The sequence below is a fragment of the Stegodyphus dumicola genome, chromosome 9 (assembly GCF_044657685.1).
Source record: "Stegodyphus dumicola isolate Sdum_Otavi_A_Nest chromosome 9, ASM4465768v1".
Taxonomy (NCBI): Eukaryota; Metazoa; Arthropoda; class Arachnida; order Araneae; family Eresidae; genus Stegodyphus; species Stegodyphus dumicola.
Window position 1 is genome coordinate 155069429 of NC_140776.1, and position 26303 is coordinate 155095731.

General features: G+C 36.4%; 1 protein-coding gene across 3 annotated transcripts in view; it reads right to left on the reverse strand.

Moving 5' to 3' along the window:
• The window catches only part of LOC118194571 (nose resistant to fluoxetine protein 6-like), a 138927-nt gene that overhangs the window by 59264 nt on the left and 53360 nt on the right, over positions 1–26303 (reverse strand). The window contains exon 1 of one of the 3 annotated variants that reach the window (XM_035365740.2): positions 18923–19203. The exons of the other annotated variants lie outside the window; for them this stretch is intronic. Within the exon in view, the coding sequence (XP_035221631.2) occupies positions 18923–19163 (241 nt within the window). The 5' untranslated portion in view covers positions 19164–19203. Of the gene's footprint in view, positions 1–18922; positions 19204–26303 lie in introns of those variants that run through there. 3 annotated transcript variants of the gene reach the window in all.

A 26303-nucleotide genomic window follows, 5' to 3' on the forward strand; every position in this document is an offset into this window, starting at 1 on the left:
GAGCAAATAAAAAAAAAAAAAAACCTATTTACAGAAAAACAATATTACATGGTTGGTATGATTGTTAATACATTGTATGTCCCCCGGACGATGCAATACAGTCCGTACAACGCCTAGGCACGCTGAGTATCAAATTATCGATCTGATCTTGGGGGGGATATTACACCACTCAAAAAGCAATGCTCTCCGAAGTTCCGGTAGACATATAGGAGGAGGTTGACGGGCTGCAACTCGTCGGCCAAGCATGTCCCACACGTGCACACTGCATTCAAGTCCGGTGAGAATGCTGGCCAGTCCATACGGGTGATATCCTCCGATTGAAGGCATTCGCTTACGATGTTTGCACGGTGAGGACGGGCGTTGTCATCCATAAACACAAATTCTGCGCCCATGGCGCCCCGAAACAAACGTACATGTTGTTCCAGAATGACGTCCCGATAGATTTGGATGTCATGGTTCCAATTTGAACCCAGAATAATTCCACCCCAAACGAGCACTCCTGCACCACCTTAACGATGTCGTTGAATGATGTTTTCTTGGTGGTAACGGGTACCTAGAGTTCTCCATATGAAAGTCCGGCGAGAATCAAACTGCAAGCTAAACCTGGACTCGTCGGAAAACATCACACAAGCCCACTGTTGCCGTGTCCACAATGCATGCTCTCTACTCCAGGCTAACCGCAGGCGACAGTGAGTTGCAGTAAGTGGAACGCATCTGACAGGTCTACGAGCATATAGACCAATCTGCCCTAAGGTCTGTACACGGTCTGCCTTGAAATTGTCGTACCAGTGGCTGAAGAGAGCTGGCGAGACAGGTCTGAGGCTGTGCTCCGCTTGTTTCTTTTGGCAGTATGCCAAATACCGGTCCTCATTCAGCGTCGTAACTCTGGGGCGACCTGTGCTGTAACGTCTACTCACATTACCATCATCTTGGAATCGTTGCCAAAGACTGTAGATGACACTCTGGGAAATTCCAAGTTCGTCTGATACTTCCAGTTGGGCACGTCCACATTCCAGAAGGCCGATAATTCTACCACGTAAAAAAAAATCATCCAAATGTGTCCTTTGTGTCATAACTATTCGGTTATTGCACTGAAATGCTTATAAAGCACCTGCGAACAATTTTACTTCTTTGCCTGTATTCCTTATATATCACTCTCTTACACTCTCGTCATTGTGACGTACCATCGGTGACATCTGGTTACTTCCTGAAATTTGCATGTGATTCTTGAAGATGTGTGTAGTCATTTTACAGGTGATATATTTATTTTAGAGTTCGATTTCCGAGTGACTCCGAATTATCCTTAATTTATGGACATGAATGTTGTGATGACTTCGTGGTTTAATAAGGCACCATTTAGCAAGACGAAACAAACATTTATTAAATATATAATTCAAAGCATAATATAATAGTTACTCAGAGCAGTACGTCGCTCCTACCGCATAGTACAATCTACTACCTTCCTCTTCCGAGGCTAACATGCAACTCCTAATAAATACATTAACCCTTCTCGAAGAAGAGCTACCTGCGCCAAGCATGCTCTGTTGATCGCCAAACAGTCGCCAGATATCACACCCCCGTTGTAAGATTGTTGTTGATATTATTTACAAATCAATCAGCAATCTGGAAACTAAAATCTAGCAACTGTTTGCGATCAACGTGAAAAAGAAAAAAAAAACTACATATACTTTTATACATTCTCTCCTAATTTTCAAATCTCAATTACTATAGATAGACATACCTCAATTTACTACATAAACATAGATAACACATTTTTATATATAAACATAGATAAATCATATTTAACTTCACTTGTTCCGAACGTTATTATTATTGTAAAAATTTATCAATTCTTAATTCAAAGAAACCAAGTTGATATTTTCTTTTATAAACATGTTAAAATATACCCTAGTATTATTCCAATGATGACAGTAAAATTATTAAGTTTCTTATATATATATATAAAATTATATTCTTAACATTCCTTTTAATTAATGATGCTGCAGCATGATTTAAATCCTTGGGAGACAAATATCTAAATTTACCACTTACCTCGAATATTTGTTATCCAATAATTTCTCTATCTATTTCAAATTACATAAACATCTTATTTGCACAAAATTGTAAAATGATTATGAAAAGCAAAGAAACTATCTAATTATTAACTATACAAAATGTTCGTGAAGATGAACAGTAAATTAATGTTCAAAGTTCACAAGTGGGAAGTCTGGATAATGCATCCGCGTTTGACAGTTTTTTTTCCAGGGCAATGTTCTATTTCGAGATTATATTTCTGCAAAGCTATGGCCCATCGTTGTAATTTGGACGATTGCGGAGCATTTCTCACTATAAAGGCTAGAGGATTATGATCAGTCACAATTTTCACCGATGAACCGAATATCCAAGGTTCAAACTTCTTCAATGCCCATACTATAGCATAAGCTTCTCGCTCTATAGTCGGCCAGCTCTGTTGAGGTTTCGATAATTTCTTGCTCGCGTAGCAGATGGGAAATTGCTTCTCTCCCCTTTGCTGTGACAAACATGCACCTATTCCGATTTGGGATGCATCAGAATGAATGACAAACGGATCCTGCAGTGTTGGGGTGATCAGCTCCGTTGACATCGCTAATCGTTCCTTCAGTTGTTGAAATGTTGACTCATGAATTTCTTTCCATTCGAGTATTTCCGGTTGTTTATTTTTCGTGAGTTCTGTGAGTGGGTAGGCGATCTCTGCATACCCTGGGATATAATCGCGATAATAATTACATAGTCCTAACAGACTTTTAAGATCTCTTTTCGTTTTCGGCGTTTCCAGCTTCTTGATTGCCTCTATTTTCTCGGGATCTGGTTGATGTTTTCCTGATCCAATGATGTGTCCTAAATATTTAATTTGAGGTTTTGCAAACGAACATTTCTTCGAATTGATAGTAAATCCAAGTGATTCTAATTTGGTAAAAACTTTATCCAGATGTCGGAGATGAGTGTCGAAATCCGTGGAAAATATAGCTATGTCATCAATATAGGCTCTTGAAAATTGTTGAAATTCTTTCAGTGCGTTATTCATTACTCTCTGAAAAGTTGCTGCTGCGTTCCTTAATCCAAAGGGTAGCACTTTAAACTGATATTGACCTCGATGAGTTTTGAACGATGTGTACTCTTTACTTTGTTCCTCCATGGGAATTGCCCAATATCCTTTCAGCAAATCTAAAGTTGTTATGACGTTGGCTCTTCCTATACTGTACATTAAATCAATGGCATTTTGCATAGAAAAGTCATCTGGCTTCGTCACTGCATTCAAAGCTCGATAATCTAAGCACAATCTGATATCTCCATTTTTTTTGCTTACACAAACTACTGGATGAGCTATTTCTGCATTACTTTCTTCTATTAGTCCCGATTTCGATAATTCTTCTACTTCTTCATCGACCTTGGGTTTCAATGCTTCAGGAATCCTATAAATGTAAGGTTTCTTCCTCTCCATATTGGGTATTAATCTAATTTTATGAACTTCAACTTTAGCTATTTTCAGCTTTCCGGTAAATAGTGCTCGGTGTTTGTTGATAAGAGCTATCAATTTTCTTCTCTGCTGCGGATTCAAATTTTTTAAATTCAGATTTGCATCTATTTTAAAATCTTCCAGGGGGGTCGAGAGATCTTTTCCTAGTAAAGTTATAATTTCTCCAAATTCTTCTTCATTTTCAAATATCACTCCAACTGCATTGACACTAGCTTGGAATTTTCTAATTTTATTTGCATGAACATGTTTGATCTTTCCATCAGGTAGTTTTACTTTATAGGAATGAGGTGGGCAATGATTCACGATTTCTCCTGGACCAGTCCATCGTGCATAGAGTTTGTTATTTGAATCTGGTATGAGTAAATAAACTTGTTCTCCGATTTTGAAATTTTTTGGTATTGATCTCCGATTAAAGTACTCAGCATATTTTTGTTGTTTATCACTTGAAATTAAATTGGCTTGTTCGGCTGCTTGTTCTAACTTTATTTTTAAAAGTTGTAAGTAATCCACTGCCGATTCACTTAGATTAGGTGGTATAGGTATTTCTCCTGACCATGAAGACTTCAGTACTGCTAAAGGACCTCTTGGTTGTCTTCCATACATCAGCTGAAATGGTGAGACACCCGTGGTGCAGTTTGGTACTTCTCTGTATGCAAAGAGCAGGTATGGGATGTGCTTATCCCAATTCGAAGGATCAGTCCTGATGACATGATGTAACATTTGCTTGAAGGACTTGTTCCATCTTTCTACTAATCCATTTGAAGCACTGTAAGCAGGTGTAGAGAACCTAGGGTGAGAACCTAGTCTTTTCTGGAATTCTTTAGTTAATTTTGAAACGAAGTTACTTCCGTTGTCACTAGCTATTGTATTAGGGATTCCTGTTCTCATGAAAATCTCCAAAAGCGCGTCGCAAGTGGCTTTTGCTGTCAAGCTTCTCAGTGGAATGGCTTCTGGCCATCGGGAATGTTGATCTACCAGACATAACACATATTTATGTTTCCTAGCAGAGGAAGGTTCAATAGGTCCAATAATGTCGATGTTAACTGTTTCGAAAGGTAATCCTGGCCTTCTGACCGGTGTGATGGGAATCTTGTCAGATCGCTTTTCTGGACTTTTCAACTGACAATCTTTGCACGTTTTACAAAAGGTTTCAACATCTTGTGCTAATCCAGGCCAATAAAATGAATATCGTATTCGCTCCTTTGTTTTTCTTATCCCAAGATGTGCACCGAAAATGGAACTATGTGCTAATTCCAACACTTGTGCTCTTCTACTAAGTGGAAGCACTAACTGAAAAACATTCTGTCCTAATATTTTTTCTTGGTGATGTAAAAGATGATCAATAAATAAATAATTTCCTTTTTTTTCTATTGCTAGCTTCCATGCTTCTCTCAGCGAGGGACAGTTAACTTGCTCTTCGCGTAGGCGTTCAGCAGACGATAAGTCTGTGTTTACATAAACACTCGCCTTCTTCCCTTCCTCCTCTTCGTTTTTCTCCTCCATAAGCATTAGCGGGGGGGAATCGACGCTGTCGTTTGACTGTGCATTGGCGAATAAAGTTTGTAAGTTTTCGCTTCCGTAATTATTTCTTTCTGCGTTTGGTTCTTCTGCCGCAGGATTAATCAACAGTTCGTATATTTCTGGAGTTATTAGGCAAGGCACATTTAGCTTATCAGTCACTGCAATTAATGTATCCACAAAATTAAATATATTGCTTCCATGATCTTTATGGTAAATAGGTACACGGCAAACTTTTGCTTCAATTGGTTGTCCGAAAGCAGGTGTTAGCAATATTTTACCTCCTTCTCTCTCCTCTAAATTTGGAATGAGCGATGAATGTACGATCGTTATCTGCGTTCCAGAGTCTACGATAGCTTCGATTTTCTCAGAGTTAATAAAAATATCTACTTTTTGCAGTGGTTGAACGATGCGTTCTGCGAATTCAGATCGTAGATGGGATGAGTCTACTTTAGCTACGATGGCTTCTTCTTTTGATGTTCTGTTTGAATTTTTTTGAGTTTTGGAATCATCCTTTCCCTTCTTATTTACTGCAGTTTCGTTCTTTCTTCTTTTGTCTGGACAATCTCTCGCGATGTGTTGATAATTTCCACAAATATAACATTCTTTTCTTCTCGCGTGAAATCTTTCGTGTTTTGGATATTCTTTTCTCATGGGTGGTGGAATATATTTGTCGTGTGCACATGTATCCAGGAATCTCGGTGATCGCTTAATTCCATTTCGAACTTCGTCGAAAGATTTTCCTTTGGCCGTGAAATAAATATCACATTCTGTAGCTAATTCTTGAGGCTTCAGCCATTTATTTCCTTGGCGTATTGCGACATGTGCAGTTGTTTCTTCATCTAATGCTTGGAATAATTTATCGGAAATAATTAACTCCTTGAGTGTTTCGAAATCCTTTACTTCTCTTGACTTGCAGTAATAGTCCCATGTAGCTGTTAGTCTTGAAGCGAACTGGATATGCGTTTCGCCGGAATAACGTTTAGTTTTCTGAAGTTTTCTAAACAGGTTTGAGGAGTAGGTTGATATTCCTTCAGAACAAGAGTTTTCACTTTCTCGTAATTTTGCAGATCTTCCTCCTTTATATAAACAAGAACATTTGAAGCTTTTTCTCCAATTAATTTCAATAATATTTCTGATTTGTATTCTTCAGGAACCTTCTTGTGCTTAAATGCTCTTTCGATAGAATCGAAAAATATATTCCATTCTTCTGCTCTCTTCGGTACTGGTATAGTCAGTGTTTCTACTCCTTTGATCAGCTTGTCCAGGGAAATTTCGGTTTCTCGTTCTGTGTTTTGTATTAAAGGTGTTGGACTTCTACTTCCTTCATTTTGAGTTGCTCGAATCTTCGCTAGTTCTATTTCGTGTTCTCTTTCTGTTCTTATTCTTTCTTCTTCCATTTGCATTCTTTCCATTTCTTCTTTTCTTTTTCTATTCTCCACTGTAGTAATCAGAATTTCTTTCACGAAATCAGCATCTTCGATGTATTCCTTGCTATTCTGGAGTTTGTGTTTCAGTTCTACCAGCTTCAAATCTGGGGATGCTTCTTCGCCAATTTCCAATAGAACTGTTACTAAGTCCTCTTTCTTTGCGTTTTTGAACATTTTCTTCTATTTTCCTTTAGAATCAAGCCTTTCAAACTCTCGATTAAATAATTCTCACGTTTTTACTCTCTTTTGCAAATGAACACTTCTTTCGTTAGTTAGGCTTAACTTTACGCCTCTTCCGTTTTCAACGCTCTAAGCTTCTAACCTCTCTGGTTTTCTCGTAAGAGAGCGTGTTGTGATGACTTCGTGGTTTAATAACGCACCATTTAGCAAGACGAAACAAACATTTATTAAATATATAATTCAAAGCATAATATAATAGTTACTCAGAGCAGTACGTCGCTCCTACCGCATAGTACAATCTACTACCTTCCTCTTCCGAGGCTAACATGCAACTCCTAATAAATACATTAACCCTTCTCGAAGAAGAGCTACCTGCGCCAAGCATGCTCTGTTGATCGCCAAACAGTCGCCAGATATCACAAATGTAATTTCAACAGGTTCAACAGATATAACTGTAATAATTTCAATTAGAACGTAATATATAAAGTACATTCTAAACTGTTATCGTACACTTATGTAAATAATTATCGTGCATAGGGAGGAAGAAGGAACGTATGTCCTCTGGAGCAGCATCTAGGGGCGCCAAATTGATGTTACGAAATTTTGGAAGGAAATATTTTCCATTCTTGGCAACCAGAAAGACGCTCGAAATCTTCAGTTGTCCTTGAGCTCTAAAGAGCCATTCACACTGGGGTTTATATGAGGTAACAGAGACAATTCCATGTGGCATTTTGCTCCGCTATGTACGCATTTCAGGTTTTGCAACTTGCTTCGCCATAAGGGAAAATTGGTTTTGGAGCTGCGTCGGCTATATCAGAAAAACCCCAGTTTGAACAGCCCTTAAAAAGCCTAACTGCTGCTCTGTTATCGCATTCATGAATCTTTCATTTCGTAAATGAAAGTTCCATGTTTTAAATCCCGGCATAGTTGATTTCTTAAGTTTCTTGATTCGTAAAAATCTGCCTCTGCAATGGCATCCGAACTAAAAAAAATTTGCTCAAAAATAACTCCTCATTAATGCATTTGGTCAACTAAATCTAAAGACTTTCCCTAGTGAAACTTTAAGTGGGAAGAATGTAAGCAATTATTACATACACCCATACGTGTTGTTGTAAGGCAAATGAATTATCACATCCAGCTAGCATTGGATGATCCGCGATACAAATTCTAATGAGGGCATAGCTGAGTTTCTAGCTTCCATTAAGAAGAAAGCGGCTTCTTTTTTTCTTTTCTTCTTTTAAAGACCGATTATATTGTAAAGACTTCCATTAAGAAAGTTTTTACAATATAGATGGAATGTATAGCAATGCATGGTCGGAAACGCTTTTCCTGGCGCGGTAATGACAAAACACCACAAAGGAAAGGGCATGAACAAGGTGAGAGAAAACATGTTTAACATGCTTACTACAGCAGAAACTAAGGAATAAGAACAAAAGGATTGTCATCAAAGAAGGTGTTCGAAATAACAATCCAGGACCGTGATGCAGACCTCACGTCACTGGCTCATGGAAGATCTGATGTTCAAGAGAATACCGAGCGTATCCCGGATTTCCCCCAGCTGCTGCCAAGTTCCTCAGCATTGTTAACGGGGTCCGTACACCAAATATCTTGATGTACCCCCAGAGAAAGTAGTCAATGCAAGTGAGATCTGGCGATCTTGCTGGCTAATGACCCGGACCACTCCTGCCGATAACGTTGCATTCAGATGGTGAGCAAGGATACGAAAGATCCTGGCAAGGATACGTTGCATTCAGATGGTGAGCAGATTCAAGGCTCTAATATTATTTCCTTCCTTTCTTGTGTTGCGTGTCGTCACTACAGCGCCATGAAAGCATTTCCAACAATGCATTGCTATGCGAGTTTTCATCGTCTAGGTGCATTCAGTCTGTCCTGAAAGTTTGTAACTGCTGTGCTGAAACACACTATTTTACCACTTACTGAACCCCGTTGCGCTCATATGTTTCCATTTGCTGGATTCGCATGCTTTCGGCTTGCCTTTTAAGGATAACTTTCCATCAGCAGTGTTTTTCCCTTCTCAGTTTCGTTGTGTGTTATTTGATCCATAGTTCTTTAGTTTTGGAAATTTTTTAGAGATTGCATATCGGTCTGCATATACAATCTATTACATTAATTGCTCTATATCCATGCTTAGTGAGAAGATTCGAGATAATAACAACCTCTATTCTCACGCAGACCGTAATCAGAATAGAACAATATAACATTATAACAATATGCAGTATCCTACCTTTCTGAGAAAGCGAGCAATTACGCTTCTCATCTGCTGGAAACCGACAGAAAATGCTGATTGATACCAAAATAAGATAATTTGTCTTTGTCTATGCGAGAAGTCAGATTATCAAATATTTACAGGATTTTCCCTTGCTATACAAATTCTAAAATTTTCGTTTACATTTTCATGAAACCTTAAAATCGGTTAAAAATTGAGGTTCTAATGATTGAGGTTCTTTTGCAAATGAACACTTCTTTCGTTAGTTAGGCTTAACTTTACGCCTCTTCCGTTTTCAACGCTCTAAGCTTCTAACCTCTCTGGTTTTCTCGTAAGAGAGCGTGTTGTGATGACTTCGTGGTTTAATAACGCACCATTTAGCAAGACGAAACAAACATTTATTAAATATATAATTCAAAGCATAATATAATAGTTACTCAGAGCAGTACGTCGCTCCTACCGCATAGTACAATCTACTACCTTCCTCTTCCGAGGCTAACATGCAACTCCTAATAAATACATTAACCCTTCTCGAAGAAGAGCTACCTGCGCCAAGCATGCTCTGTTGATCGCCAAACAGTCGCCAGATATCACAAATGTAATTTCAACAGGTTCAACAGATATAACTGTAATAATTTCAATTAGAACGTAATATATAAAGTACATTCTAAACTGTTATCGTACACTTATGTAAATAATTATCGTGCATAGGGAGGAAGAAGGAACGTATGTCCTCTGGAGCAGCATCTAGGGGCGCCAAATTGATGTTACGAAATTTTGGAAGGAAATATTTTCCATTCTTGGCAACCAGAAAGACGCTCGAAATCTTCAGTTGTCCTTGAGCTCTAAAGAGCCATTCACACTGGGGTTTATATGAGGTAACAGAGACAATTCCATGTGGCATTTTGCTCCGCTATGTACGCATTTCAGGTTTTGCAACTTGCTTCGCCATAAGGGAAAATTGGTTTTGGAGCTGCGTCGGCTATGTCAGAAAAACCCCAGTTTGAACAGCCCTTAAAAAGCCTAACTGCTGCTCTGTTATCGCATTCATGAATCTTTCATTTCGTAAATGAAAGTTCCATGTTTTAAATCCCGGCATAGTTGATTTCTTAAGTTTCTTGATTCGTAAAAATCTGCCTCTGCAATGGCATCCGAACTAAAAAAAATTTGCTCAAAAATAACTCCTCATTAATGCATTTGGTCAACTAAATCTAAAGACTTTCCCTAGTGAAACTTTAAGTGGGAAGAATGTAAGCAATTATTACATACACCCATACGTGTTGTTGTAAGGCAAATGAATTATCACATCCAGCTAGCATTGGATGATCCGCGATACAAATTCTAATGAGGGCATAGCTGAGTTTCTAGCTTCCATTAAGAAGAAAGCGGCTTCTTTTTTTCTTTTCTTCTTTTAAAGACCGATTATATTGTAAAGACTTCCATTAAGAAAGTTTTTACAATATAGATGGAATGTATAGCAATGCATGGTCGGAAACGCTTTTCCTGGCGCGGTAATGACAAAACACCACAAAGGAAAGGGCATGAACAAGGTGAGAGAAAACATGTTTAACATGCTTACTACAGCAGAAACTAAGGAATAAGAACAAAAGGATTGTCATCAAAGAAGGTGTTCGAAATAACAATCCAGGACCGTGATGCAGACCTCACGTCACTGGCTCATGGAAGATCTGATGTTCAAGAGAATACCGAGCGTATCCCGGATTTCCCCCAGCTGCTGCCAAGTTCCTCAGCATTGTTAACGGGGTCCGTACACCAAATATCTTGATGTACCCCCAGAGAAAGTAGTCAATGCAAGTGAGATCTGGCGATCTTGCTGGCTAATGACCCGGACCACTCCTGCCGATAACGTTGCATTCAGATGGTGAGCAAGGATACGAAAGATCCTGGCAAGGATACGTTGCATTCAGATGGTGAGCAGATTCAAGGCTCTAATATTATTTCCTTCCTTTCTTGTGTTGCGTGTCGTCACTACAGCGCCATGAAAGCATTTCCAACAATGCATTGCTATGCGAGTTTTCATCGTCTAGGTGCATTCAGTCTGTCCTGAAAGTTTGTAACTGCTGTGCTGAAACACACTATTTTACCACTTACTGAACCCCGTTGCGCTCATATGTTTCCATTTGCTGGATTCGCATGCTTTCGGCTTGCCTTTTAAGGATAACTTTCCATCAGCAGTGTTTTTCCCTTCTCAGTTTCGTTGTGTGTTATTTGATCCATAGTTCTTTAGGTTTGGAAATTTTTTAGAGATTGCATATCGGTCTGCATATACAATCTATTACATTAATTGCTCTATATCCATGCTTAGTGAGAAGATTCGAGATAATAACAACCTCTATTCTCACGCAGACCGTAATCAGAATAGAACAATATAACATTATAACAATATGCAGTATCCTACCTTTCTGAGAAAGCGAGCAATTACGCTTCTCATCTGCTGGAAACCGACAGAAAATGCTGATTGATACCAAAATAAGATAATTTGTCTTTGTCTATGCGAGAAGTCAGATTATCAAATATTTACAGGATTTTCCCTTGCTATACAAATTCTAAAATTTTCGTTTACATTTTCATGAAACCTTAAAATCGGTTAAAAATTGAGGTTCTAATGATTCCCAAAATTGTCTTTCTCTGCTTTTCGAAGCATGTTCAGTTCAATCAGATTAAAGCAACTCGAAGATTTTTTTCAGTCACATATCGCTGAAGTTACTTATTCACGTTCACATTTTATACATTTTTAGGTACCGTATATTTCGGAGTTTAACGCGTGCATTTTTAATACAAAAAATGGTGATAGAAATTTACGCGTATATGTTATACGCCGGATATGAAAATGATAAATTTAAAAATGAGAAAAAGATGAGCGTATAAAATTTTGATTTCTGGTATGTGCACTTGCACAAAAAAGGGGCAGTTCTTTATCTCCCGTTTTACTGAGTGGATTGACAAAATTTAACTTGCGTTATACATCTCTTATCGGACTTTTCTGAAATGACATACCGATTTTTTTTTCCACATTTCGATACGATTACTCAAATTGATCCAAAGCGCGAAGTTTCGTAAAAATCGCAAGAGTAATTAAAAAAAATTAGCTCTCAAATTTTAGCCTCTCAATGTTAATTGAATTTAGAATATATTTATTAATATCTCTTCTTTTAATTGAACTAAAATTTTAATATTTAAGCATGATTTCGTCTTCCACAATTCGAATTTAAAATTTAGTCCAAATAAAGTTCGCAGATATTAAATGGTTTATTTTTTAAACTTGCGTTTTTTAGTAATTTTAATAAGTTTTTAATTATAGCCTGCGAAATTTTTTACATCACCTAAAAGTAGATGTATTTTTTGGCATACCTGCAAAAAATTAGTTTATTCAAAACCTTCAAAGATGTAAGTGAATTTATATATTGGTTCGTATTGAAATTCGGCATATTTGTTATAAGCAATAATAACGCCAAATGCCCTTTACGCACTTTTATAAATTATTTGGAAAGGTGAAAAAAAGGCACCTCTTCCGCTCGTGCACATTGAAAAATGAGGGGGAATTCAAATTTCGCTCGTGCACATTGGCGGGCACTTAGCCGACTTAGACCGCGACCTTCGGGAATTATTACTCTCCAGTGCTTAGGCTTTGCCATTACTAAGGCCGGAAGTGGCATCTAATTGTGAAAACACCTGTTGAGTGCCGCCGTTTCCTCTTATGAATCATGATATAACAATAACAGTTATCCTCCTATGATAGACAATTACAGCCATGCCTTCTCCGGGATTCGAACCCGGGCCCTTCCGTATCGCAGTAGGCTCCCCCAACCACTGTGGGCTTCGAAAAAGGAAACTAAAATAATACAAAATTAAGGATTTCCCCCAGAGAATTATTTTTGGCGCAAACTGAAAAAAGTGTGCCAAGATAAATTTTAAAATTTTTTAATTTAATATTTAAGCATGATTTGAATCGTAAAATCGAAATATGGGAAAAAATGTGTGTCATTTCAGAAAAAAAAAAAAAAAAAAAATTTGCGACAAAATATATATATTCGAAAAATATTTTATATAAATCTAATGTACGTCCAAAGTCGCGCTTTCGAGACATGAAAAATATAAATTAAATTTCGTCTATCGGCTCAGTAGAACAGCCAGATATAGATTTTTTTTAAAAATTTTATTTACTTATTGTGCAGGTGCACTTAAATGCTGATACTGGCGATTCTAGCGATTTCCTAGGACCTAGTTCGCACTTTCATCTAGGAAGGACAGACCATTCTGTTACTCCTTTCAGAAAAGCACATTCATTTTTTGACCTATTAATTATTACGATACTATTTTTCTTCCATTCACGTACAGAGCTTTCACCAATACCAAACATCCTTGCTGCAACATGATTTCCATTTTCTTTCGTAAATTTCTTTCCTTTGCATTTAAACCCAGCAGTATGTTCTGTATATGAGGAGCCGTATTTACTTCTAAAAGGAACACTAAATCGAATGTATTTCAACTAAAGCAAATGCTATTTACTAAAGTTCCAGTTTCACTTATAAGATCACAGCTTTAAATGACTACAGAAAGAGAAAACATCCCACTCCTAATTCCGTGAATTCTTTTGGGTCGGAAATATATTCGTAAACCAAATTATTTCCCCCATTTTCTTGAAACTTTAAAATAACATTCTTGTGCACATCTGCATTGAATACAACCCACCCCTCTTTGCAGATTTACTTATTACCTCGAGCATTCCCCTCCCCACACACATATTGTTTCCCTTATCGTTTGCTGATTCAGTATACCATTATTCGATTGCCTTTTAAAAATCTTCGAATGAACAATTTCAAAAGGTAACAGCATTGCGCATGTTAAAGAAAAGGATGCACTTTATACGGTGAATATACCTAGAAATTAAAAAAAAAAAAATTTTTGAAATTCCAGGTGCTCGTTATACGCAGAATATACGGTACTTATGTATTATCGCAACCACCTTGGCGCAGTTTGGCGAGTTTTACGGAAGAGTAAACGAACAGTTACTTTTAACGTAAAACATTAGGTATCACATGCATATTCGACGTTTCAAGTATGTATCGATTCCAAAAGATAACTAAATCTACAGGGCTTTTCACAAATGACAGAGCTTTTCACCCAACATTATTAATCAAGCAGTTAAAAAATTCTCATCTGAACACACTAAAAGCCACACTCTTATTTTAGGAGATTATAAAAATTCTGTTGTCATTCCCTTCTTTCCATCAATTAGCTATAAAGTTGCACATATTTTGCAGAAATTTAACTTTCGGGTTGTTTATTCTCCCATCAATAAAATTCCAACTTCTATACTCAAGGACCCCATTCCGGATATGAATTCCTGGGGTATTTATAGGATTCCGTGCCAGTGTGGTTTAATTTACATTGGCCAAACTAAGAGAGCCTTAAAATTTCGCGTCAAAGAACATGAGGCATATGTTAGAAAAAAAGGAAACACAGAAGTCTTCTGTTGCTCAACATTGCTGGTCCGAAAATCACACTTTCAATTTTTCTGCTGCCAAAATTATTCAAAAAACATCTTCCATTGGAGAACTGGATTTTCTAGAGGCATTTCACATTCATAAAAATCTTTCTGTTCTAGTTAACGATCCTAATTCCAATCCAAATTTGCCTTCGGCTTTTAGAGAAATTATGTTTTAGTTCTGGTTTCGCCAACAGATGGCGCCACTTGCTTATTCTTGTTCAGGCTTTCTTATCTTATCTAATCATTATTTCCTATCTTGTTCATTTGCGGTTTTGCAGCTGAAGATGATGGTTCGGTAAAACCATCGAAACTAGTCCTGTGAAAATTTTGTAGGTATAACGCTGATTTTTGTTGTTTGACTTCTGAATTAGAAGATGCTTGCGATAATAACGCAAGTACCAACATTTTTATCCAATTACGCTCATTATATTTTCAGATTCTAGATAGCCAACGACCGAGTGGATAAAGCTGCTGAACAATAGCACTTCAATCGAAGCTGAAATCCTGTTGAAGAGACTAGCTGCATAAGTATCTTAGTGTAACGTGAATAAGAAAATGTCTTGTACAATGTCTTCCTCCTTAAAAGGATAAGTAGCGATTTTTGCCATAATCTAATGTACCCAAATTCCGCTACTGCTTTTATCATCTACTTCTATGAGACTAATGAATTTTTTTCTATCCTTGATTTATGGGATTTTTCAGTTTTTTTTCTAGGTTTAGTTTATTAGGATTAAGGTAAAGCACACTACAGCTATCTGCCTAAGGATACCTTCATAGAGGATTTTCTAAGAGAAACTGGCTTCTTCTTCACGCAGCCAACCCGTTCATAATGTCTGGGATACCAAATTCTCTGCAGACTCAGAGATCGGTTTTGCTGACGCGGTGTCTATTAAAATATTGAGGTAAGGGACCAGGTCCTGTAATAAATTTTGCTAATTGCGGGGAAATGATGCTGCGTTTGTCATCTCCTTGTGTGATATATTAGTAGGTGCAGAGGTCCTGTACACATTCATCACACTCTGTTTGCCATTTGATTTGTAGCTTGTGTTTCAGTTGCTTCTTCAAGTATGATCGTAGCCAAAGTGATGATAGAAGATAATGAATACTTCCTGATGATCCTCCCTCCTCTACCATGTCAGGTGATGTGTTGAGTATTGACAGAAGTACAAACATGCTGTCTGTGTGGATGCTGTTATCGCTTAGTCGCTGCTTTCATAGATGTAAGGTTTCTTTTCCATGCTGACGAACTACTGCGCTGCCCAATTTGTTTTACATACGTCAGCAATCCGTGTATAAAGCCTGAGTTTTGTTGCTAGGAATGTTATGACGGTGCGAAGTTTAAACGTCGGGTAAACATATAGAGTCGTCGTTGGCATTTTATAATTGTTTGGATAATGTAATGCCACTCATCAAAAATGTTTGAGAATATGAAGATGAAATATTGATTGGATTGTTGCTTCTTGCTCAATGCGAATATGCAGTGGTGCTAGACCTGCCAGGACACTAGCCGATGCAGATGTTAATGTGCGAAATGCCCTTGTGATGCTTAGCGCAAATAGCCGCTAGACGCTGAGAAGATGTTTTACTCTCCTTCCTTGCATCGGCTGGGCACAAACTGGAGTAGCATACGTAACCATTTTTTCTATGACAGTTAAGTAGTCTTTTGAATATGCGAATTTAGTCCCCAGTAGGTCCCTCGGAGTTTTTGTACAGCATGGCTAGTATGCTGCTTGAGTTACTTAATGTGGGAAATCCAAGTCAGTCTTCGATCCTACGCAAGGCCCGGGATTTTAATTCTTTCTCGGTTTTAATACTGCTGTTGCTGATTGTGATTACTGGACTATAGTTGCTCTTGACTATCTTTTCTGGAATTATAAGAGACTTGGATTTGCATTTGGGACAGTCAGTTTCAATGCACTGCAGAGATCTTAAAACTGCTGAGAGACCTTAGGGAAGTCAGCTTGAATTCCCATACCACAGAGTGAAATACATAGCCGGCTCATCTGTCAGAATTTAAACCTGAATTAAACTATCAGTGTTCAGCTATTTTATCCACTCAGCCACTGGTACCCGCATTAAGTATATTATATTGTTAGTGATATGAGCATCAAAATGAGTGAAAAAGATAGCGCATGTCTTTTTAAGAGTAAGGATATTAACCCTTCTAAATTACTGTTTTTAATTCTATAGATGAGCTTGGGAATATTCGATGCTGATATAGCTTTCCTGAAAGTTCGCAAGTTGAGCATTGGGTCTTTTCTAATAAGAAACAAGTCTGTTTTCTGCAAGCGATTTAGAAAAAAAAAAAAAAAAAAAAAAAAAAAAAAAAAAATTAAAAGATTTCAGATTTTAACAGTCACCCAAAAGGGTTTGTTAAAGTTTTCTTATGCTCTCAATGAGCGCGCAGTCTACCAGTTTGCCCTTGCACTCACTCCCGCTAATCCACAATTTTTCTCCACCATTTGACGAGTTTAAGCATTGTTTTCTTCGCACTTACGCTATGTAAAGTTCAACAACAAATTCACAAAATTTTTAAAACCTACATTGCAGCATATGCTTAAAATTCCCGAAGCACTGTTAAGTGCTGACATACTTTTTATATTTTTTCAGTCTTTTCTTTGTAGATCATATCAATATTCATGTTTCTTTAGTAAGACGGCTATTAAAAACATTTCTTTGCCTTTTTATTATTAACTTTTTATATGCGAACTTTATTTACTACATATCACGTTCTTCCACTTATGCGACATAAAATTCAATTCAACGGTAAAAATCATAAAATACTTAAACAAGGATGTCTTTAGAGTTTCCAATATGTCGCCCGCTGGAGATGAAAATGTTTTATTTCCGTACAGTGTTTCCCTTACTCTCTTTCAAATCGTTGAGTTTATTGGTAAAAATTCATTAAAGTTTTAGAAAATATGAAATAAATAATTAAAAAATTCGGGCTTCCAGATACCCGTGTACGGGTGGAGAACTATGTTATTCAAAATTTAATGGCTTTAGGCACTGTCGTTTATTTCCAGTTCGATGAAAATACATATATATATGCATTCAAACTCTTCGTTATGAGCGCAAAAGATACGTTAGTTCCGAATGGGATATTAAATCTTGAAACGGCATTTTGCGGCTATAAACGTCGGCTTTAATTTTGCGGCTGTACGTTATTATAAACGGTGTATCACTTTTCAAATTGGTGCTACCAAATATTACACCGCCTGTTTCATATTTAAAGAAATTAAGTAATAAAGAAGCTGCATCTATGCATGCATGTTTCTCGCACTACGAAAAAATAACGGTACTTGAACCGTCAAATTTTGAATAATGTAGTCCTCCACCATAATATGGGCACCTGAAATTTGGAATTTTAAATTTGTTTCATTATCTATTTCTTATTTTGTAAAACGTTAACGAATTTTTGATTAAAAGTCTCAACAATTTCAAAGCGAGCAGTGGCAACACTGTAGGGAATGAAACATTTTTATGTCCGGCGCACGAGACTGTTTATCTGAAATTCTAAATATATCCTGTTTTTAAATATTTTGTGGTCTTGCTGTTGAATCAAATTTTAAGCTAGAAGAAGGTCATATTTGATAAAGTAAACCCAGAAAACGTTAATAATAAAGACAAAAAATTTTAAAGCCTTCTTAGTAAGTAAACTGGACATTGATATTACGAACAGAGAAAAGGCTGAAAAAAACTGTATGCCAACGATGCACGCGAAATTCTAAATTTATGCCGCTTTTAAAAATTTGTAATTTTGCTGCTGAATTGGATACGGCGCAAAAGTGTGAAGAAAATTATGCTTAATAATAAAGCTAAAAAGACAAAAAAAGGAGTTAGTAAGAGTGAGTGTATCAGCAGACTGTTAGACTGCAAGCTCAGCGAGAGTGTAAAAACTTTATAAGGTATTTCTCCCAACTGCCTAGCGTGCCTTCGTGGTGTACTGGTTCTGCACGCTGTGCAGGTATTCCAGAGGTCCGTGGTTCGATTCTCGACGAAGGCGGTTGCTCAATTTTCATCTCTCCGTCTTTTTCCAATTAACCTAACGTCTCTACAACTTTAACAAACCCTTTTGAGCGACTGTTAAAATCTGAAACCTTTCATACGTTTTATTTTATTTGCTTAAAAAGAGTAGAGAGAGATAATATTTGGAAACAACAATTTGAAAATCGACAAGGATTTTATAGTGAACCGATTCAAGATCCTCCTTTCGAGACTAACAGATTCTTTTGAGTTAAGTTAAAAAAGGGGCTTTGAAGGAACACTAATACATCTTTGCTAATCTAATTATCAGCCCATCTTACTTTTGTACATGTACCGAAAAAAATTAATTTCCGATAACTTTTCTTGAAACATTTTAGGAAATCAATGATGTTTTTTGCTCTTAAGTAATAAAAAATAATACTCGCTGAATTTAAGATTTTTGAAAGCATTCAAACTTATAAATTTTACAATTAAAAATTTTTAAAGTATTGTGTAATCAATACTCAGTAAAGTAAATTTTAAGTTAGAGAAAAAAGGAAGAAATAACTTACTTAAAACAGCCCACGATTTAAATTTTTGAAGTGACAAAAAGAAGTTCAACAAACTGCTCTGACATTCTGCTCTGATATTAGCGGAGGAAACGCTTCTAAGCACATAAGGTAGGAACATCCTTATAATAAGCTTAGTTTCCGATTTAGCCAGTCTAAATAAACCATCCCATGTTAAATTCTGGTTTACCGGCTCAGCATTCAACATACAGGCGTAAACGAGAATTCCGAATACTCTCCACATAGCTCGATTTTTATGAATACAATTGCCGCAAACGGTACCACCCCTGAGCTGTGTTAAAGTGATAAAATTCTCTCAAGGAAATCTTTATTTATAAGGAGCTCCGAAGGCCATTCAAGTTCAAGCAGCTCCAGATTATTGCAGAAGTTACCTCCACCTTCAAAAAAGGGAGATTTTTACCCTTCCTCTTTTACTTCTCACAATTATATTACAAACTTTTTTTTTTACACGGAATTTTATTTACAGAAATTTCTTCTATATGCTGAGATTACAATTTTAAAAAATCTGATGTGTACACCACATGACTTCCTTGTACGGAATATTGAATTATACGCATTTTTTCTTGCATTCCATTTAAAGTTATTGGATTTAATTAAATCTACTTCGCCGACAGCGCATAAACCACAATAGAATAAATGCATTCTTTAAAATTCACTCTAGTATTTGTTTACCATAGCGACACTCTGGCGCTAGATTCACTTAACAGTATTATATTTCGATCATATTATAACTCATAATGCACAAAATTTATATCATTTAAAGAATAGAATTATCTAATCGTTGCCACATGTTCTATTCAAATACTATAATAAAGCTAGAATGATGTATAAAAGAAATTAAGCAAACAAAACAGAAAAGAACCAGTTTTTCACAGACGATTGAGTATTTCTCATTAATTTAATTCAGTTCTCACTTCGCGAGCAGGCAAAAATACATAAAAATTCAAAATACCTATATTAAAAATTACGAAGTAAATCTTAAACACTTATTTCCTTGAAAAATTCCAGAAAGGATTAAGCATGGTTTAATTGGCAATAATAAATGAAGGCGTTATCTTTGTTGTTGCGAAGCTAAGTTTCTCTGGATTGGCAACAAATCCGATAGTCTGCTGTTTCAAATGTAAACAATCAATGGCCGCCATAAAAAAAAAGGCTTAGCGGCAATTAAACAACTTTAAAATTGTTGATATTTCTAAAGATACTGCATACAGATTTATTGAAGGCATAAAAACCTTAATCAGAAGATAAAAACAACATAATTCAATCATTTTTAAAGCAAAAAATGTACAATTTACAAACATATAAGAGTAAAGAAACTGAGATCACTGAGCCGGGTAACAGATTGGATATATATATATAAATATATTTATATACGTTTGGCGTGGCCGATTGCAACCAAAATACGAGGTGCACATCTACATGTTATAGCAGTCCTATATACAAAATTTCGACTTTCTGAGGCTACTCGTTTTTGAGTTATGCGAGATACGTACGTACATACGTTCGTAGAGACGCCACGAAAAATTCTCTTCAGAATTTTAAAGCAGTTTTATAATTTTTTTGGAGGAAACGAGTCTTTTATTCGGTCCTTACGTACAGATATCACGAAAAACATTGTTAAATTGCATTCGATAGCAGTCAAAATGGATATTTTTGTTGAAATATGCTGCCTGAAACTTTTCGCGATTACAGTACTTCCTTGTACCAAGTAAAATACTTCCTTTTACTTCGTACAATACTTCCTTTTTACTTCGTACAAGGAAGTAAAAAGGTTGGAAAAATCTTAATTTTTAATATTGCATTCTGTGGCAAATAAATAGCTTCAGTCATTATAGTACTTATTTGATCATTTTATCGCATTATGCTATATTTTTAATTTAATTAAATTTTAAAAAAGACAATCTGAAAGGTTTCAGATTTTAAATTACGTTCAAAGGGGCGTTTTTTAACGCTTTGTGTGTTACCTTTATTTATTAAATATCATGTTCTATACTCAAACTACAAAATTCAGTTCAACAGCAGTATCCCAAAATAATTTTAAAATGAGCATGTCTTTAGAATTTCCGATAAAGAGTCTCCCGCGCTGGAGTTTGGTTTCTGTAATTATGGCAAAGCCTCGAGGGGAGGGATTCCTAAGGGGAGGACTTTCTAACTCGCGCGCTGGAGAGGAAAATGGTTTTCTTTTTTTTTCTTTTCATACAGTGGTGCTATTGCTCGCTTTGAAATCGTTTAGTTTTTATCAAAAATTTGTTGAAGTGTTACGAAATCTAAAAGGGATAATAAAACAAATTTCAAATTCAAATTATTGCCTCCACATGCCCATATTCTATGAAAGATTAAGTTATTCAAATTTTGATGGCTCTAGGTAACGTTGTTTTATTATAGTGCGAGAAACATACATACATTTATGCAGATTCTTCATTTTTTAATTTCTTTAAATATAAGACAGGGCAATAATATATGGTGGCAACGATTTGAAAAGTGATACAGCCTTTTAAAGTTTTTGACGCAAAATGCCAAAATGAAATTAATAGCCCTTCAGGGCGAATTGCTCCTTTGGACTAAAAAAATTAAATTTATAATTAAACAAGTGGTTAATTTAATCATTTATTTTCAAAATGCATTCTTTTCATGTCTCAGACTTCAGTTTATCACAGAATAATGATTTTTTAATTTTCTCATACATGGCCATATGTCTAATCGTAATTTCTTGTGATTTTATAGTAGCACGTAATACAATTTTAAAATATGACACGCTTTCTATGTATTATATCTTGAAAGCACAACATGCATCAATTTAATTTCCGAAAAGTATCTTTAAGAAATATATGTATGAATCTATACGGTTCTATTCGATACTGTTGCTTTTAAGATAAACCAGTGTATCTCTGAAACAAATTAATCTCTTTTGTGTGTTCTTAGTCGTAAGTGATTATCAAGGCCAGACTGCAAATGGAACATCCCTGGTTCGAATCATAGTGCGAACACAGTTTATTTTTCATGCTTCCTGCTCAAAATGTTGCGAATTTTGTACATATGTAAATAATTTTAGTGATATTATATGCAAAACTGTTGTATGTCTTGTATAATGTCAGACGACAGACCTCAAGAGAACGAAGCTTCGCTAAAAAATAGGGTTACAGGAGCGGGCCCACCAGCGGCCGAGCGGCAAAGTCGCTGAACACTGGTAGTTCGGTCCGAGGTTCGAATCCCGGGAACAGGCTGGCTGCATGGGCATTTTCGTGGTTTTCCCCATGTGTAACGTGTGTACGAGTCAGTTTCCCTTAGAAAGTCCTCCACGAAGGCATGCCTTCCCTTAGGCAGATAGCCCTAGTGTGCTTTACCATAATTAAATAAACCAAACCAATGGTTACAGGAGCAGGTACACTTAACATCAAGGTAAATGAGGCTATCTCGTCAATTTGACCAGATGGCGCCAAGCTGGCGATATTTTAGGCAATTGATTTTTGTTGACAAATCTGACGACGATTTGGCGGCATTTTGGTCCGATCCCTATATGTAACAACTGCATCCGGCCCTGCAGAGAGGGTCAATTTTCAGTACAGTTTAGCTCAAAGTACCGAAAGATAACTGTGCAAGATTTGTATTAGACGCTTTCCTTTATATTGCGTTGTGTTTATAAGGTATTTCTCCCACTTCCCTAGCGTGCCTTCGTGGTGTAACGGTAGCACGCTGGGCCGGTATTCCAGAGGTCCGTGGTTCGATTCCCGGAGAAGGCGGTTGCATATTTTTCATCTCTTCTGCTTCCAATTAACCTAATGACTCTACATGTTCAACGTTTTAAGTAGTTTAAAGCAGAAACTACTGACTGTGCTCTTCATGTAACAATACCGCGTCTTGAAAACACAAGGTGCGTTAATTTAATTTTCGGAAAACGTCTTTAAAAAATATACATGTGGAACTATATAATATTCGATACTGTCACTTTTAAGGTTCTCCCGATGTATCTGCAACAAATTAACACAATCCGTCTAGTGCCTTCTTATAGTAATTATCAAGTAATTATCTTCATATTATATATTCTATATCAAGTTCTTATAGTAATTATCAAGTAATTAGTAAGTAATTATCAAGCCCAGACAGCAAACTGAAGATCCCTCGTTCGAATTTTAGGGAGGAAATAGTAGATTTGTCGTATTTCCTGGTCAAAAAGACAAAAGAAAAATATCCTGTTCTCAAAACAGTAACCCATAACTAAAATATGACAGAAGACCACTCAATTACCACCTGGATTTCGTCGACTGGATCTCATTCTTTTCTTCATTTATGCTTAAATCGGAAGAAATCAAAGTAATTATCCTTTTCCTTCGAGTGGTTTGTATTAAGCGATGAGTACATCCAACTAACAATGCCTTATTCAAGTTACTGGGCAAGGATGAAATTAATTTATCAATTTTGGAAACACCTGATAGCTCTCTACTTTTACGACAGTTGTAGACAAGGATTTCATTTCAGAAGAAAGCTTAGAACTTATTTTCCGAAACACTGATCACATCCTGCCTCACACTTTCTTGGATACCAGTTAATTTCTTGGATACCAGATTTAATCTTCAGGAAAATAAACTATGCAATAGTTGTGAGGTTGATTGTGATGCTAAGCATTTTGTGGTTGATTGTAGTTTAACAACCCCTATTATATTACCCTATTTTTAACATTACCGATTTTAATGTAAGTTCCATTACTTTTAAAGTTTTTAAATGATATACCATTGCTCTAATGAAGTTCATCAATGAAAATAGGGTGCTTTGTAGGAATCTTTTGTTAAAATCGTATTCTGTATTTATATGCGTTTTAGATATCTGTGGTTATTCTATGTTGTGATTTTGTGTTTGCGGGTTTTTTGTTTGTTTGTTTGTTTGTTTGTAATTTTGAGTTTGATGTGCTAACGCATTTTTAATTCAGTATATTTGTTTGTTGTTTGGGGGCGGCTGGGCTGTGGCTGCCCTCGTTTGTGGAGAGACGGAGCCCCTTCTTTTGAGCTATGAGGACACTGGTGCAGGTGGGCTGAAGGGAGCCTCCAATTCTTATCAGCTGTACTTCACCTTCCACTTCAGATTTTATTCCAAGGAATGGCCAGAAATCAAAGAGTTTGCAGAATAGAGTTCAATAAATGTATGCACTTTTAAGGAAAGAAAATTATTTGTGCGATGATATCGTACATACAGTTAATAAATTATACACGTTAGGTTTGTAGGGTTTCCCTTAGTTTGCATAACAAATTATTTTAAGTTTGTTTTCTTTCCTGAACCACTCATTTTATCCTCGTATTTCCTCGCCAGGATGCAAATTTAAAGTTAAGTGAAGAAAGTATAAAAACAGACGAAACTAAAAGTTTATTTAGGGCATTACCTTCGCTAGCCAGGGCACATTACTATTTTGTCCTTGCTGCTGTTACGCAGAGTTGCTGATACTCCTTTTGGCCCTTTAATTAGCCTATCACAGGGGAGGTTGTTGAGTAAGCCTGATTAGCCATAAATTAAATTATTTTAGCCCTATTACTCATCTCTGAAGTTATTGTTAAATTATTTTTAAGTTCTTACCGTGAGTAGTCGGTGTTACTATAAGCACGAAGCAAGCGCATTGAAGAATAATAAAGGTTTTTTTCCCCTTATTCTGTGCTGCTATTATTTACGTCTGTGCGAGAAGCTGCCAGATTTCCTCGTAAGATCACATTAACTGTATGATAGCTAAGAAGGTTGGATCTTACAAGTTTAATACAATCTTCTTACAGCTGTACAGTTACTCAGAGCGCTAAAAGTGTCAAGGTGGTGTCTGAGTGGCCAGATGCACAGCAGAAAGGTGAGGAACTTTGCTTGAAAAACATTGTTCAACGCAAACACTGAGCGATAATTCAGTTAAACTTCGAAACCGTTACGCAGATAACACCTGTTAAAGTGTGCATACATTTTTCTGTTGGACTTTGTCTTTATGCCTGTGATTCACAGGCTTCTGGAATTATGCAAACTGATCACAGCTCAACAAGACAAGCATCTTGTGAAGTTCAGCTATTTCCATGAGGAGTGTAATCTTCGTCAAGATGCGGAGATGTGTATGTAAAGAACTAAATTAATAGCTCCTAACTTGCATAAAGATGGAGGCATTATTATAAAATTGGTGAGGTTTCGAGATATGAAAATTCTCCCCTTTTATGCTATGGTGTTAAGAGTTAGATCCATCAGCTATGAGTTTGCGATCAGCTAAGGACGACAGTAGTAACTGCCCGTACTCCTGCGGAGGAAGTGACGCCACAGAAAAGGGCGTAGTCGTCGGCATCTTGGATCACGTGACAACCGAAAGTTACGTAGGCGATTGGATGACGTAGTCGAGTTTTGAATTACGTTACTTCCTCCGCAGGAGTACGGGCGGTAAGTACTGACAACGGAGGGATGACGATAATTTAAATTTTTTCCCCATTGGTTTGTTTTATTTTTATTTGTTTTTCTAGTGTCATATTTTTCTTCCAATTAGTTCACCGCTTTCTTTTGTATGCATCCTGTAATTACGATTGTTTCATTCGTTTGCAAGAAAGCGGACTTGCGACCACCGGTTGGTTGGAAACCTTCTTGAATTCCCAACAATTACATCTGCTCCTGAATATTGTAGTTGTTACTTGTAAAAGTAATGTTTCTTGCCAAAGTTTATAAGGTGTTCAAACCATTTAACTTGATTTTTCATTTCTGGATTCACATTACTGTAAAGCTTCCGGTATTACTGTAATTTTTGCCAGTTAATAATGGTTTGCTGCAAAATTTTATAAGCTCTTCAGAATATTTTACGTATTTTTTTTTAATTTTCTGGATTTACACTGCAGTTGATTTTCTGACATTTAAATTCACTGAAACGTATTTGGGGAGATGTCGGAGAATATTTTGAGAATTGTTTGGAAAAAAAGTACAGCTGTATTAAGCGAAAGGTACCGAAATCCATCCCCTTATCTCATACTATTCACGATTTCATCATCTCCGGGTTCTGGTTTTATGAAATGAATTTCTGGACTGAAAACAAATTTTTATTTATATGAATTAATGATTTAACAAGTCGTCATTTTACATTTTATGATAAATGAAGAATAATATATTAATAAATATTAATATTTTTTACTCAAACTGGAATTATTCGGAATTCATTTCATGAGTTTACTCTCCACCCCCCCCCCCGGTAGATGCAGTCGGAGTGCTACTGAATGCTACTTGGCAAACATCAGTGGTTTAATTTCCATATTAACATACAACAGACGATGACATCGCTGGTAATATTAACCGTAATATTATAGGCGTTATCGTTATGCTACTATTAATAACAGTTGCATATTATTACATACAGTGTCCACAAAAATCCTTA